The 17,103-nt window shown below is 46.2% G+C and overlaps 1 protein-coding gene across 4 annotated transcripts in view; it reads left to right on the top strand.

The window, feature by feature from the left end:
• The window catches only part of VAV2 (vav guanine nucleotide exchange factor 2), a 154,892-nt gene that overhangs the window by 105,847 nt on the left and 31,942 nt on the right, over positions 1 to 17,103 (top strand). For all 4 annotated transcript variants that reach the window (XM_083722145.1, XM_083722143.1, XM_083722146.1 and 1 more), the window contains exons 4-8: positions 7,342 to 7,410; positions 11,305 to 11,407; positions 13,847 to 13,945; positions 15,951 to 16,019; positions 16,681 to 16,781. In XM_083722145.1, the coding sequence (XP_083578271.1) occupies positions 7,342 to 7,410; positions 11,305 to 11,407; positions 13,847 to 13,945; positions 15,951 to 16,019; positions 16,681 to 16,781 (441 nt within the window). The remainder of the gene's footprint in view (positions 1 to 7,341; positions 7,411 to 11,304; positions 11,408 to 13,846; positions 13,946 to 15,950; positions 16,020 to 16,680; positions 16,782 to 17,103) is intronic.

The following is a 17,103-nucleotide window of genomic DNA, read 5'->3' as shown; positions in this document are numbered from 1 at the left end:
AGTGTGCATGTTCGACTACACTTAGCTTGCCTCTGTACCATGAAACCCAGGAGGAACTGATCACTTCCTCCCAAGGTTCTCAGTACTTCCACTTCATCAGTCAGTTCCTCCCTGTTATTGAGGACCAGGTCCAATATAGATTACGGCTTTATTGCTTCTTTCACCTTCTGAAATTGTCAGCAAAGCTTTGGAGGAATTGGTTTGAGTTCCAGCAGATATCTGGGTAGTTGAAGTCTCCTTTTTGGAAGTTTGGGAATCTGCTGTAGGATGGCATTACCCAAGTCCTCAGACTGGCTTAGGTATATACAGTGGTAGCTCAGGTTAAGTATTTAATTCATTCCAGAGGTCCGTACTTAACCTGAAACTGTTCTTAACCTGAAGCACCACTTTAGCTAATGGGGCCTCCTGTTGCCGCCGCACCGCTGGAGCACGATTTCTGTTCTCATCCTGAAGCAAAGTTCTTAACCTGAAGCACTATTTCTGGGTTAGCGGAGTCTGTAACCTGAAGCGTATGTAACCTGAGGTACCACTGTATAGCAAACACCCACGGTAAGATCATTGGGGGGGTTTTCTCCCCCTTTCCTACAATTTTTACCCAAATACTCTCAGGTCCAGGTCATGGATCTCTTTACAAGTGTACACATCCTTTACATATAATGCTCCTCTTCCTCCCATCCTGTTTGGGCTATTCCTTTTGAACAGGTTAAGCTCCCCCCCATTTCTACATTCTAGTCATGTGTCTCATCCCACCAGGTCTCAGTAATGCCTACTAGGTCATATTTGCTATCCTGTATTAAGAGCTCAAATTCGTCATGCACCAACCCGATGCCTTTAGGAAACCTGCAAGCAGGATTTCAGCACAAGAGTCCTCTCCCCTTCGGTTTCCAGCAACTGGTATTCATAAGCGTTTTTGCCTTGCCCTTCATGAATTTGTCTAATCCTCTTTTAAAACCAGCTAGATCCCACGGGCATCCTGTCAGCACAGGATGCTGGAATGGATGGGCTATTGGCCTGGTCCAGCAGGGCTCTTCTGATATTCTTAAAAACTCCTTATGTGCCCCTGAGAACAAGGCAGGAAAAAACCTGGAAGCTTCTTTCTCGGTGGAAGAACACTTTCACGAAACCAGAAGGGAGATTTCAGCACAGAACTAGACCATAACGGCGAGATTTGGGCTAGGATGCACAGCATCCTCAATTGTCTGTATTGCTCTGTTTTAAAATTTAATATTTTGTAAATGCAATTACTTAAACCTCAGAGGATAGAATTGCTGTTCAGAGTTGTGCAGGTAGCGGCTGCCTATATATCTCAGTGGGGAAGAGGCGGTTTTATTTTATTCTCCAGAGCTCAAGCTGTGAATGACACAATGCGACAAAGACCCATTTCTAATGAACCACTGTTCTTGTGCTGCTATGATTAGACATAATACGCTGCAGCTGTAGTCATGCACAATGTCACACGTGTCTTCCTCCCCAGCTCTGCAAAATTCAGCTTGGAATATTTAGTAGCCTCTCACTAAATTGTGTCAGGGAAATACGTGCTCTAAAATGTCAACATAGTGGGGGGCAGTGTGGTGTAGTGGTTAGAGCATTGCTTCCCTAAGTGGGTGATGCCATCCACCGGAGGGTGGTGGGATTACTTGAAGGTGCACTAAGAGGCAAGGAGATGCTAGAGATAATGACTATTAGACTTTGAAAAGGTGGTATCACTGAATCATGTTCATTCATTTTGTTGAATTAGTTAAACTAAATGGGATTTAGAATAAAAGTGCAATTAATTGTCACTGTTATTGTGTTATCTTCCTTGGTAGGTCATGCAAACCACTATTCTGAATAAGGCTTTTCAAAGGGTAAGGTAGGGGGCACTGGTGATGAATTTATGGGACCAAGGGGGTGGTGTCCTGAAAAGTTTGGGAACCGCTAGGTTTTTTTTTTTTATAAATAATTTTTATTAAATTTTCCACAGCTTTTTATCATAACACACAAAACATGACGATAGAAAAACATACAACATGTATAATTTCAAACTCTTAATTTCATATTCCTTACTCTCCCGACTTCCTCATACCTCCCCTTTCTGCATTCTCATGTCAAATTAATTAATTAACAAATCCCTCCCTTACTTTCAACTTAATTATAATAACCGTCATTTTCTTTAACATAACCATTATCGCTGTTAACCCCTATTTTTCTCATTCAACATCAATCTGGGAACCGCTAGGTTTGAGTGTCTGACTACGGTCTGGGAGAGGCCAGGATTCAAATCTCTGCACAGCCGTGAAACTCACTGGGTGTGACCTTGGGCCGATCACTGTGTCTTAGCTAAGCTACCTCACAGGGCTGTTGTTAGGATAACAGGCGGAGAAGTTGGAGAACTGTATAGAGCTCCTTGAGCTTGTTGGAGGAAGGGTAGGATATAAATGTAAAAAATAATGAAATACAGAGCCTATCAGCAGAATAAAACACAATCAAGGGGTGGGGGTAAGTTCTCCAGAATGCTGGGCAAAGAAATAAGTCATATCTTGGAGAAGAGACTATTCCCCAGCCTAGGACTTCTGCTGCCAAAGAGCCTTGCCAATGGACCATATTTGGTGGTAGCATAATCAGGTTCAATCCCCAGCATCTTCTGGCAGGTTTGGGGAAAGACCCCTGTCTGGAGAGCTGCTGCCAGTCTGTGTAGACAGTGCTGGGCTAGAAAGACCAATGGTCTAGCTCAGGATGGGGCAGCTTCCTATGTTCCTACTTGGGGATGGAGGTGCGGAGCACGGGTTTAAAGTTCATGCTTCTGAATCCAGAATATCACCTCTTGGAGATTTTTAATCATGTATGATGAAACGTAGGCTGCAGGAAAGGAAGAATTATGAACTGGAGATCACCTGGGTGAAGTGGGGTCAGAATACCACTTACAAGTACCGGTAAGCCTGCTTTTTATGTGGCATGATTAATGCTCATTGCAGGCAAAGAAAAGGGGACAGAAAAATTATGGATGATGACCCAGCACTTGTAATTACACGGAGGTGCTTGCTCGGCTAATTGGGAACAAGTACTGGTGTGTAATACCTTTTGAGCCGCCAATCTCTCTTCTCTCATTCTCTAATTAACAAAAAATCCCTGCAGTGCAAGCAAGGTCCAAGGAGGAGGAGGAGGAAGAAACAAATGGTATAGGGACTCTATTACTTGCACCATGGCGGGATTAGTGTGGTGTAGTGGTTAAGAGCGGTAGTCTCGTAATCTGGGGAACCGGGTTCACTTCCCTGCTCCTCCACATGCAGCTGCTGGGTGACCTTGGGCCAGTCACACTTCTCTGACGTCTCTCAGCCCCACTCACCTCACAGAGTGTTTGTTGTGGGGGAGGAAGGGAAAGGAGAATGTTAGCCGCTTTGAGACTCCTTAAAGGGAGTGAAAGGCGGGATATCAAATCCAAACTCCTCCTCTTCTTCTTCTTCTTCTTCTTCTTCTTCTTCTTCTTCTTCTTCTTCTTCTCCAGAATGTCAACACAGTTCTATGAAATATCGTCTGTTCCACTCCAGAACGAAATGTATACAATAGATTCAGGGCACATCACACCATTTGTGGGAGCTGGAATTTACTGTAGTTCCCATTTGCAGAGTATGCAGAAGGCCATCCCTAGGTCATTTGACCCTTTAATTAGCAACAATGGAGGCAGGGTGCTTCTGGATGCCTGTCATCAGAAAGAACAGGAGGGGAGAGTGCTATTGTGTTCAGTTCCTTCTTTTGGGGTTCCCTTAATGAGCATATGGCTGGTCATCATGAGAACAGGATGCTGGCCTCTAGCCTGATCCAGATAGGTTCTCCTTAGGTTCTGTATGCTAACTCCAGTGTTGAAGGCAGTAATGCTTCTGAAAAACCACTTGCTGGGAGTCACAAGGAGACCGCTGTTGCTATCACTTTCTGCTTGTGGGCTCGCCATTGAGGCACCTGGTTGGCCAATGTGAGAACAGAGGGCCTGATTCGGTAGGCAGGGTCTACCTCCACTGTGAATACCAGTTGCCGGAAATCACAAGTGAGGAGAGTCTTTCTGTTTCTGCATATGGTGTTGTGCTCATGTCCTGCTACTAGAACTTCCATTGAGGCATCTGCTTATCCATGGTGAGAGCAGGATGTTGGGCTAGATGGGCTCCTTTGGCTACCTGCAAAGCCTCCAGGCCTTTTCATCTTTTTAAAGAGGCCTAGGACCCTCATACTTACAGGACTGCCTCTCCTGGTATGTCCCGCAGAGGACCCTAAGGTCCATGAATAATAATAGCTTGAAGGTCCTGGACCCTAAGGAAGCCAAACTATCCTCCACCAGGGTCACGGCTTTTTCAGTGACGGCTCCAACCTGGTGGAATGCTCTGTCCCACGAGACTAGGGCCCTGCAGGACTTGATCTCCTTCTGCAAGGCCTGTAAGACAGAGCTATTTGGCCTGGCCTTCAACTGGAATTATCCTGATCCTCTATTCCCTTTTCTCCTTTCCTCTTCTATGAAGAAACCCTTTCTGGGACCCCTCATTTAAATTCTTCCCTGGTCTCCTTGCTGGTCCTAACAGGACCAACTTGGCCAGTTAGCCCTGGTTAACATTTGATGTCTACCCCCAAACAACCCCTGAATTTTATTAATATTGATTCTGTATTTTAGGTTGTATTTTATGCTGTTTTATGCTGTCTTTAAGTCGCATTTTAATCAATGTTTTATATTTGCTGTTAGCCACCCTGAGCCTGGTTTTTAAACTGGGAAGGGCGGAGTATAAATAAAATATTATTATTAATAACAACAACAACAACAACAATAATAATAATAATAATTACTATAGTAATAAAAAGATGTGTTTGCTGAGTTTTAAAAAACAACAACTTACAAACCATAAAGAAACAAAGAATGACAGTTGTGTGGGGCATGTTATTGCAGCTGGAACAAAATAAACAGAAGGTGTAGTACAATTTTGCAGACATCCTAATAAAACAGATTCCACAAAGGAAAGCATTTTGGAAGTAAGAGACACATATCGATAAAGTAGTCTTACCCCATATGCCCCCACTCAACCACTTTGATCAACGTAACTGGCCTCTTACAAGTGCCACATAATGCTCATTCTGCATTTGTAAGAAATCAATATTTTAGGCAGAGTATCAAGCAGTACACAACTTTTGTGTAACAATAATGACTGAGTAGTGGCATTCCCCTTCTCCAAGAAGGATATCCTACATGGATGGCAGACGTATCTCTGGGGCACATCAACTGAAGAAAAACTCTGAAATGGTTTGCTGGGGAGTCTTTAAAGACCTGTAGGGCCTTTGGGGGCAACTGCCACATGCCTGGTTGCTTTGACAACCGAATATTTATGCATGAGGCGGAATTTAGTGTACAGCTCTGCCATGCAGATGTGCACCGAGTTGACCAACTGGGACATGGCATCAAGAACCAGCTCTTCAATAATTAAAAGGAAGTTGTCAAGTTCTTCAGGCCGAGAGGGTGACTGACGGGCCCTGAGATTTCTATTCCACCTTGCAGTAAGTAATTCCTCATCATTGCCTCTCTATCTCCAGCCTGGCTCTGCCTTTGAAGGAGTGCCCTTTGGCGTTCTAGGAAACGAATCTGATTAACCCTCTGCTCCACCTGAATAGCCAACTGAATAGGCAAGCTTAGGAAATCAAGTTGACTTAAGGGTTGGCCCCTTGTTTTCCCCAGAAGCACTCATCTACCTCTGTCATGGCCCCTGGAAAATTAATCATCAGCAGTAAGTCCTCAAGCACCTACAGCTCTGAGGAAGAGATGGATCCATGCCCAGAAGGCACTAGAGCTTGCTGCTATTCCCTGTGCCCCGAGGAGACAGCTCTACCACCCATCTCTGATGGCTCATCCACAGACTCCTCGGGAGTCCGGAGTAGAGATCCCACTACTGGAAATCCCATTATTTCAGACGAGCCAATGGATGAAGAAGGCAGAACCAATCCTTTAACTGAGGAGGAAGAGGAGCTTTGGTGGATGGATCCTTCAGTCAATGACTTAGCCCTGCTTTGAGAACCAGTCCGTTGCTGCAGGGCTTTGCTAAAACAAAATTATGTTTGGCCTCCTCTGCAGGAGCATTATCCATGGTCCTGAACTCACACCTTGGTATCTCTCAATGGTGCTGATTCTTGCCTTGCCTTGGGAACCAAGAACAAATGAACTCCCCTTGTGTGGGGCATCACCTCTCTATGGTGGTGGACATGTACTCCTCTGAAGCTAAACACATTGTGTGTGTGAGAGAGAGCTCTACCCCCTGATAACAAAGTGCTTTTAAAAAATAAGAAGAAAAGAATGCTGATGATGCCAAAGCAGTTTGCAACTGCCTGGGTCATTTGTTTTGATGGGGGAGGTGGTTTCACAAACTCTTGGGTCCTGGGCTTCATCCACGAGGGGCAGTCCGAGTTCTTCACTGGTTATAGGCATCTGGTTGGCCACTGTAGGAACAGGATGCTGGACTGTATGAACCATTGCCCTGATCCAGCAGGTCTCCTCTTACAATATTAATCCCAAGAATCCTTGAAAGAGGTTCAGCATTCATCAGAAATGTCAGGCAATGAGGAACTGCATTATTTGTTCAGGAAATTGAGTCATGGAGGTTCTTAAAATTGTGATCTCTTCCTGTATATCTAGCACAGTTGACATTTTATTCTTCCATGTAATGATATGAATTTGGTGTCATTCAGAACATAAGATGTGCCAAAAAGGCCCATCTAGTTTAGTATGCTGTCCCTCACAGTGGCCAACCAGATTGAGAAGCCCACAATGAGGAGCTAAGTGCAACAGCAGCTCTCCCCATTTATGATTCCCAGCAGCTGGTATTATTCTTATTTATTACTTATTTTATTAATTGCATTGCTGTCTCACCTTTTTCTCCAATTAGCTCAAGGTGGTCACATGGCTCTCCCCATCTTCATTTACTGTAATCCCCATAACAACCATGTGAGCTAGGTTAGGCTGAGAGGCAGTGTCTAGCCCCAAGGCAACCCAGTGAGCTTCATGGTTAATTAGGGATTTGAACCCTGATTACCCATGTTCTATTCTAGCACTCTAACTACCACACCACACTGGCTCTCCACAAGGCCCCTTATCATTGATGGCTTTAGTCTCCATGAATACAGAGGCTCTGAGTAGGAACCAAAAGTTCATTCTCCAGACCACTCTAACCTGCATATCACAGAAGCAGCATTGATCATATTTGCATTCCTTACTTGCCTTATCCTGTTTTTAAAAAGAACGTAAAGCAGATGTTCTCATATTTCCAGGTCTTCCCAACTCTTATTCTTAGTAGACTTAACACTTTCTCTGTATCTCCCCACCTCCCCTTTGCTTTCCAGGCCATTCCCTTCAGAGGAGACCACAGAAAATGATGATGATGTCTATAGGAGCCTGGAAGAGCTGGCTGAGTAAGTATCTACCAAATAACGGATTCTGCCATGGGATTTTATTTGTTCCTGATTTCATTTTTTATTTGGGCATAGGAGTGGGGAACCTCGGGCCCATGGGTCTTAATATGGCCCTCCACTCCCCTCTCTCTTTTCCTTGGATTCCCCCAAGCCACACACTCTTCTCCCCACACCACATCTCTTCCTAGCCCTGCTTCACACCCCCATGAGCATTTGTCTTCTTCCCATACACCTTCTCCAGAGTGACCCAAGGACCCGATCCTCAGTGGCTGATTCAACTCCTTTCACTCTGCTTGGGCAGCTCTAAGATGCTGGAGACTGGGACCCAGTTTCAAAAATAGTAGCAGGTCTCTAATCTGCCCCCTCCTCCAGGATCCCAGATCACAATGACTCTGGTTCTTCCTTCGTTCCTGAGTTCTTGTAATAGATAGCTGGAATTGCAGATTTCAAGGAGAGGAGAAGCAGAAAGTTACTGGTGTTTCGGCAAGAGAGAAGCCCTGTCCCCACCCACCCCGGTCCCCTCTTTCTCCCTGCTATGCAGCCTGATGGAATAGCTGCTGTGGATGATGGCTGAAGGAGGAACTTGATGAAGATGTTTCTCAGCAGTGCTAGCTGATTTGCTCTCCTGCAGATCAGTTCCAGAGCTGAGGGTATGAAATAGTTTTCCAGGGCTGACTGCCGTAACTTATATGAAGTTCCCAGCATTCCAAGACAAACTGTGTTAGGTTAGGTCGTGCGTGTGTGTGTGTGCGCGCGCGTGTGTGTGTTATCCCCCCACCCCAACCCTGCCAATGCTGTGTCCCCTACAATAACTCAAGTGACAAGCTGAGATGCGCTGCTTCACCCACGGGCTCTGCTGTGTGGTGCGGCAAAATGCTAAAACGATCATTGCTGGGTTGCTATATAACCAGAGTTGACAGCCCATCCCGGTTGCTGTCCTTTGCAAAAAGAGCGGGTTGCGATGCACGGAAAGGGGGATGCTGCAAGTGACCAAACAGAGGCAGCAGCATCCAGGAAGTCCGTAAACACCCACACATAGGACGTTCTTAAGCTATTAGCAAAGGCTGGCTTCACATGCTGCTCAGATCTGCCACTGTCAAACCAGCAACTGAAATTATTTAACGGCAGACTCGTTGATCTTACTGGAGTGGATTGGTTTGCTGCAGGTGTGAAGAACCTGCATTCCTCCAAATGTTGCTGAACCACAACTACCATCATCCCTGGCATTGCTTGCTGAGGCTGATGGGAGTTGTAGTTGCACAAGATCAGGAATGCAGAAGGTTCCCTGCCCCTGGTTTGCTGCAAGTGTAGCCCTCCAGACCTCTGTCTGGCCCTCACGATTTGGGAAAAGCCATGCCCTCTGTCCTGGACAGTCATGGAGAATGACTGCCCGGGTGATCTATCTCTCCACCCTTCCCCACTTGTGTCTTCCGTGAATGGGGAAGGGTGATAGCTTAGCTTAGTGGTAATGCACCTGCTTTGCATGCAGATGGTCCCAAGTTCAATCCCCAAATGGCATCTCCGGGTGGGGCTAGGAAAGGATTCCCTGTCTGAAATCTGCTGCCAGTTAATGCAGCTAGGTGAACCAATGGTCTGACTCAGTACAAGGCAACTTCCTATGTTCTATTCAATTCAGCCCTTTATTTAGAACCACGTGTACTAGAATCATTTTTAAGGCCACAAAGCTCAGGAGCAGAGCATCCAGTGGCATAGCGTGGGTTGTCAGCACCCGGGGCAAGGCAAGTAATTTGCGCCCCCTAACCCGTGGATTTTAGCACTCGAGTCTCTTCCAATAGATTAGCGCGCCCCCCCCCCCCGATGTTGCACCCGGTGCGGCCGGCCCCCCTGCACCCTCCACGCTACGCCACTGAGAGCATCTGCTTTGCATGCAGAAGAGTCCACCTTCAATCCTCAACAGCATATTCATGTGGAGATCCCCTATCCGGAATCCTAGGGAGCCACTGCCAGTCAGTGCAGGCAGTACTGAGCTATATGGACCAATGATCTGATGCAATATAAAGCAGCTTCCTTTATTTCTGCATTCGTCTGAGCCAGAGATGGGATTGAGATAAGGGTACATCCAGGGGACCCCAAAGGTAGGAGTAAATATAAGCTTCATCATGGCTGGGCAGTGATATGACCCTCATACTCCCTAGATAATCTGGGCAATTAGGAGACCATCATTCCCCTAACAAGCAGCTAGGGAATGGGTGTGACAGAGAGTCTTCTCTCCAGCCAACGCTTTCTAGCTGTTTTTGTTTTTAAACAGCTCTCACAGAGCTTCAGCTTGCAAGGCAAAGTGCCATTTTTCACTGCAAAGAGAGCTGCTGGCGATGGAGCAGGAGGGAGAGAAAGGCAATTTCTGCCAGTGCCCTCTTTAAACTCAGCAGGAGGCCAAAGCTCACATCCCGAGTTCAAAGCCAACCTTTGCTTTCAAAGCCAGCCTTTGCTATCAGAAGTCACTGAGTGCCTGCTGCGGAAGTTGCCGGAAGGTGTGGGTCCCCATATTGGGGTTTGGCAACTGCTGGACAGAATCATAGAAGTGCAGAGTTGGAAGAGACCCAAAGGGACCCTACTTCAACTCCCTGCAGTGCAGGAATGACGGCTAGGAGACAGAATCTGGAGACTAAGCAAATTTGATTTCCCTAAAAATGCTCTTCAAAAGTCCCCTTCTATGAATTCTGGATATATAGCAGAGTTGGGGGAAACATAAGCCAAGAGAATGAATGCAGCTCTCTAGAATTCTCTGTCTGGCCCTTGGGAGTGTTCCCAGGCCGTTCCCCTTCCCAGACCACATCCCCCGTGAGCCCTACTCTGTTCCCTCCTCAAGGACTTCTGCCACCTTTATTGAATGAATGATTGATTACAAACTTTATTGATTTAAAAATAATAATTACCAAGCATAAAGTGTTGTCTTCCAGTACAAAACCATGTGCAGATGTTCAGCCTTGAACTATGATGATGCCTCTTGCTTGCCTGTATGGAGAATAAAGAGGCAGCATGTTGTTGTTGTTGTTGTTGCAAATTTATTATTTGTCTTTCACCCTAAGATCCCAGGGTTGGTTAAAAATCGAAACTCAACATTAAAAACAGCTTAAAACTGCTTAAAATAACAAAATAAGGTGCATCCTAAAACACACACATCTCAGGTGCCAAAGACCAAGGGAAAGAGGCATGCATTGGCCATACATATACACCTCTGTGGGAAGGGAGGTCTTCAACTTAGGGGCCACCACAGAGAAGGCCCTCTGCCCATCTCAGCATCTGAGAGATGTTGCTGTGTGCATGTGTAGAAAGCTCTGGCTTGGACACGGCTAGAATGTAGCCTACCATACAAAGCCAAGAGGCACATTTGTTGCTCTCTGTCCATGTTTGCCTCTGGCCCTGCCCACCCTTGGCATGCTGCATGCAGAAGGTTGCCCATCTACAAGATTCATTTACCGTATTGGCCCAAATATAAGCTGCACCCCCCCCCCCATATTCTGACCGTGAAAAGTTAAAGTGCAGCTTAAATTTATGGCCTTACAAAAATGGTGTTGTTTTTTTTTACAATATCGCTGCTGAAACAGACATATGGTAAAATGGAATGGGTGTGAGTGCCTGCGGAATTTTAAGGGAGCAGCTTATATTTGGGTATTCTCTCCCCCCCCCCCCGAATTTTAAAGGTGCGGCTTATATTTGGGTACAGCTTATATTCGGGCAAATACGGTATATGTTTAACCATTTGGTTTTCCCCCATATGCATAAAAATGTATGGCTGTTGTCACGCTGCAGTTCACGTAACCACCTTTTATTTATTTAACATTTTCTGTGCGACTTTTTACACTTAACCATGAGCGTGGCCTGCTCTGTTTCTTTTGATGCACTAAACGACCCTTGTTGGTTTTGTTCCAGCGAGCACGATCTGGGGGAAGACATCTACGACTGCGTCCCATGTGAAGATGAAGGGGATGACATCTACGAAGATATTATCAAAGTGGAAGTCCAGCAGCCCATGGTGAGGGCATCATTGAAGTCCTGAGCATGCTCAAATGACAAGGGAAGGAAGGGCCTCAGCCTCATAACTTTTTGGGGTGGTCCCCTTAGCTACTGTTTTTAGAACTGAATATCAGGAGGGGGGCAATCTGAATAGAATTGTGATGGCAGTGGGTAGCCACTTGAATGATTTGGGGGAAGGGCCATAGCTCAGTGATAGCGATAGTGTGGATCAGTGATGAATAATAGATCAGTGATAGTGTGGGTGCTTCCACACTAAAATACTGTTTTCTTACCAATGCAGAATGATTCTTATCTGCCACTTGTATTGGGGTGTGTGTCTCTTATTCCCATCACTAATGACATACCCACACCCAATAGTTTTTTTGTTTTTGTTTGAAATGCACCGTCTTCCTCTCTCTCTTTGGGGTCATCCTGCACACTAAACCTTCACTTCTGCTGCTTTTTAGATGGGGAAACAAAATATTTTGGGAGGTCATCTGGAGTATGGGGAGTGCCTTCTGTAAGGGGGAGAGAGAGAGAGATAAATGTGTAAGGGAGGCATAAAAATAGCAAGCAGATGACAACCTGCCCTGGCTAGCTGTCACATCTTCTCTCTTGAGGCTGAGAAAGTTGGGATGGATGGGTGGCTCAATTAGCCAGCTGCACGTCTTCTCCTGAGAGTATTTTTAGATTCTGGCAAGTGTTGACAGACATTGCCCTGATATTCCGCTCCCTGGGGGGCACCTTTTCCCTTTTTTTGAGCGGTGTGTTAAAAGTCATGCAAAGTCTGCTGCTTTCAAAAGTGAGGATTTTGGGATTTTTCAGTTTATAGATCAAGGATGGAGAGAGTAGACAGAGAAAAGTTTTCCTCTCCTCTCATAACACTAGAACTGGTGGACATCCAATGAAGCTGTTGGAAGATTCAGGACAGATAAAGTCCTTATTCACACAGAGCATAGTTAAACCGTGGATCAGAAAAATTCATGGAGGAGGAGAAGAGGGCTTTTGTATGGCTACTAGCCATGATGGCTCTGCTCTGCCTCCAATTGGATGTATCAATGCTTCTGAATACCAGTTGCTAGAAACTCCATGAAGGGAAGAGTGCTCTTGTGCTCAGGTCCTGCTTGTGGGCTTCCCATAATGGGTATCTGGTTAGCCATTGTGAGGACAGGAAGCTGGGCTAGATGCAACCCCTATGGCATGATCCAGCAAGTTCTTCTTTTGTTCTTATGAGTATACCTAAGACATATTAGCGGCCTTTGCAAGCCTTTGTAACTTATCCCCACAATGTGCAGCAAAAACATTTTTAGAATTCCAAATGAAATGGGTGATTTGTGATGCAAAACGTCCTAACCCTTCTTGATTTTCCCTGTGTGCCCCTTCCATGCTTCAGATCAGATATATGCAGGTAAGTGTTCCCATCTATAAGTGAAAAGAGTTTTTATCCATTGCATGTGCCATGGTCCCAAGCCCAGGTTTGCATGCTTCGAAATGGACATCTCAGGTGCCTTTTGTGCCTCATTTGGAACATGCATAGATCTGGCTATTTATTTATGAACTGATTTTTTTGTTTTTGCCACCAATAGGTTACAAAGCAATTTACACCTCAAAAAGTAAAACAGTTCATTGGTTAGCATAAGACAGTATTAAAACAAAACAAAACAAAACATTCATTCATACACTTAGAATGTGGTAGGACAAGAAGGGGCTGCAGTAAAAGCCCCAGTGCACCCTGCAACTGCCCTCTTAGCCACAAAGTGATGAGGGTAGCTAGCATTTTCTCCCTTAAAGAGCACATAAAGTTGAAGGAGGAAGTTGGCAGAGTGACCCTCTTTCCCATTTCCTCAAGTAACCCTATATGCTCACGGCTGAGATTAATTCTACTGGGTCCAACTTTTACCCAGAACGTGGAGTGTGTGCAAGAGAAGGACTGGTTTTGGAGGGTGGGGTGGGGTAGAAGTGACTAGAGGAAATAGCGCCCAGAGCAGTCCCTCCAAAATCCAAATGTTCCCATGGGCCTAAGAAGGTTGGTGAGTCCTAATCCAGGTGCTGCTTCTGGGAATGTCCTTCCTCATGTGTGTCTAGCTAGACAAAGCTACTGATGATGGCCTTATACTGTGGTCAGATAAGGCAGATTCCTTCATTCCTATTTGAACCTTACTGTATTTTCAGTGAAAGGACTATAGCTCAGTGGTAGAGCATCTGCTTTGCATGCAGGTGGCCCCAGTGCAATCCCCAATGGCATCTTCAGGCAGGGCTGGAATTGCCTCCCCCCCCCACCAAATAAAACCCTGGATTGCTGCTGCTTGATAGCATAGGCAGTCCAGTGGTCTGGCTCTGCATGAAACAGCTTCCCTTGTCCACCTGAAGGTATCCCTAAGTTCCATTCTGTTGAGTTCAGATCAAAATGAGCAGCTTAGACATGCTAACATGCCAGTGTTTATGTTTTCCCCTCTAGAAAATGGGCATGACGGAAGATGACAAAAGGAATTGCTGTTTGCTAGAGATCCAGGAAACTGAGGCCAAATACTACAAGACTCTCGAAGACATAGAAAAGGTGAATGTCAAGTGCAAATTGCTACATTACATATGTCAGTGCATTTGACGCTTGGGCTCTATGACAGGGATCTTACAATCAAAATTTTGACAATAGAGAATAGGTGTGGGTATGACTTCATGGGCCAGTCTCTCTTTCTCCCTCTCCCCCCCCCCCCGCTCCCTCTTCCGGCCTAACCTACCTATGCACACCCTTAAGCTCATTGGAGGAAAAGGTGGGAGATAAATGCTGCAAACAAACAAGGAAAGGAAGGAAGGGAGCCTTTAAAACAGCCAGGCCACCCTCCCTTTCTTGGAAAATGCCCCCTGGAGCTGAAGGCATCGTGAAAGGGGGCGGAGAGTTTTGTTTTTCTGTCCTTGCTGCCAAAAAGTTTTTTTCCTCTCCCTCTTGCAACATCCAGCCCCCTCTCGTGCCCAGCCCAGTGACAGCTTTTAACAGACTCATTACTCTTCCTGATGGGCAGGAGCTCCATAACCGTTCTGATAAGGACCCTTTCCCTTACCTCTGTTTGATGGCCTTCAAATGATAAGGGAGCAGGGCTATTTATCTTGGGTGGGCACGTCTCGCCAGGCCTGCCTTTTAATTCATTTTGATGAATTATGGTTTGGTTTTGCATTTCAGAATTGTTTAAAACCACACACACACATGTATGTAAAGATGATAACTTAAGGAGCATAATGTGGAGCCAGGAGCCAAGTAATTACTTTCCCCTTTGGTGATTAAGCAGCATTGTAAACACATTAATGTTTTTAAAACACAAAATTAGCTCAATTACAATTTGCTTTTTATTCCTTGGCTAAAGAAAAAAATATATCAAATGGGTGGACGAAGAGAGGTTTCGTACAGTGGATGCTTGGGTTGCGAACATGATCGATGCGGGAGGCACGTTCACAACCCGCAGCGCTGCGTCTGTACATGTATGGGTTGCGATTTGGTGCTTCTGCACATGTGCAAAGTATGATTTAGTGCTTCTGTGCATGTGCAACCACTGAAACCCAGAAGTAATCCATTCCAGTACTTCCGGATTTCAGCGCATCCGTAACCCAAAAAAACGCAACCTGAAGTGTCTGTGACCCAAGGTATGTACACTGAATATTTAGTTAGGGCAAGAGTTGCTCTTGTTTTCAGATCCTGCATGTGGGCTTCCCATAACACGATCTGGTCGGCCACTGTGGGAACAAGTTGCTTTTATTGAATGGGCCACAGGCCTGATCCAACAGAGCCTTTTTTAGGGTCTCCTGCTTCTTCTTTACTACTGGAGGCAGGGTGCCTCTGAATACCAGTTGCTGGAAAACACAGGAGGGGAGAGTTGCTCTTTCAACTTTGGTCCTGTTTGTGGCTTCTGGTTAGCCAGAAGACCAGGATGCTGGACTAGATGGGCCTTTGGTCTGATCCAGCAGCCAGGCTCTTTTGACGCTATACCTCTACTCTTGGAAGCAGCATTGCCTCTAAGTTTCTGGGAATCTCAAGTGGGGAGAGTGTTGCTGTTGTGCTCAGGTCCTGCTTTCAGGTTTCCCATTGGGGCATCTGACTGGCTACTGTGAGAGAAAGATGCTGGACTACCTGATCCAGTAGGGCTCTTAAGTTCTTACTCCCTTGTGGGCAGTGTTCTGAGGGCCATGCAACAGTGGCAAGTGGCGCCAGAGACAAAAGTGGCAGAATAAACGATATCGCTCTCACCCTTGTACAGTAAGCTATATTCAAAGTCATAGGTTTCTAAAGATACACACACACACACACACACACACACACACAACCTCCATTCAGGTAAGCAAGAGACATGATCACAATTCAAGGGCACCTTCCAGCCAGGCAAAATCACCTGAGGAAACTGCAGAGCAAGACCCATGAGCAGCATGAACATGGGAGACAGAGCATGGCCTGTTGGGAATTTCATTTGCCAGATAGAGAGACTTAGATGACCATGTTAGACTCCCTCACCCCTGCTGTAGAAATTGGGTGTTGTGGCCTATGCTTCCCACATTTTTCTGTTTCGCTTTTGCAGAACTACATGAATCCATTGAGGCTGGTTTTGACTCTACAAGAAATGGAAGCAATATTTATTAACTTGGAGGTAATGTTGTCTAAGATCCAGACCTTTAAATCTCTTCTCCCCTTTTTCACACAGGCTGCAGATTTAGTTCCTTGATTTAAGGAACCTGGGTTTCAAGTCTGACCCTGCTGCAGTTTACAATTCACTTTACACACAATGACTCCCTTTTAAGAGTTCCTGAGTGGTTAATTATGGTGGCCTGAGTGGAGCTTTTTTGTTTCTAAATAATAAGTAAATTGTATTCTCTTTCACATAAGTGGGCACTGGCGGAGGAAGAGGAGTGGGGGGGGAGCGCACCGCCCCTGGCAGCGCAATCCTGGTGGGGTGCCATCACGGCTGCCCCCCCCACCTGTGCTGGGCAACACGCCCCCAGAACACGCCCCCAGTGGCAGAGCTTCATGCTCCAGCACCGGGGGGCCGAGAGCAGGTGGGGGCGGGGCTGGTGTGCGTCCTGGTGGTGTGGCGCGTGTCTGAGGGGGCATGGCGCCCAGTCCGGGTGGGGGAGCAGCCACAATGCCACTCCACCAGGATCACTCTGCCAGGGGCAGTGCGCTCCCCCCGCACTCCTCTTCCTCCACCAATGTCTCCACTTCCCTGTGCCGGAGCATGAAGCTCCACCACTGTAAGTGGGCATAACCTTTGGGTACTATGTCTCTTCCCCTTTCCTTTCTTTCTTTTCCAGGACCTCATCAAAGTCCACTTCAATTTCCTGAGAGCCATCGATGTTTCCATGATGTCTGGAGGGAGCAGCTTGGCCAAAGTGTTTCTAGAATTCAAGGAAAGGTAAAAGAAAAAGGAGGAAAGGAAACTGGCAATTGGTGGAGGGAGAGAGAGAACATGGCAGGGATTTGTGGGAACCTCCTTAAGGTGTTCTCAGAGCCCCAGATGATTAGTCGCATGGGGCATACTGATGGCACATCGCTGTATTTCAACCCAGGTCTCCTGCCACCACAAAGTAAGCAGGATGTGGGAGTCCCAGTCACAGAATTGTAGAGTTGGAAGGGACTCACAAGGGTCCTCTGCTCACAGCTAATAACCCGACCCCCTGCAGGAACAAAAAAAGGGGGGGCAACTTTGGATGAGACTAGCAAATATATCCCAGGCG

The sequence above is a fragment of the Podarcis gaigeae genome (genome assembly GCF_964106915.1).
Source record: "Podarcis gaigeae genome assembly, chromosome: Z".
NCBI lineage: Eukaryota > Metazoa > Chordata > Lepidosauria > Squamata > Lacertidae > Podarcis > Podarcis gaigeae.
Note: the sequence above shows the minus strand (reverse complement) of the source record. Positions and strands in the feature narration are given on the sequence as shown.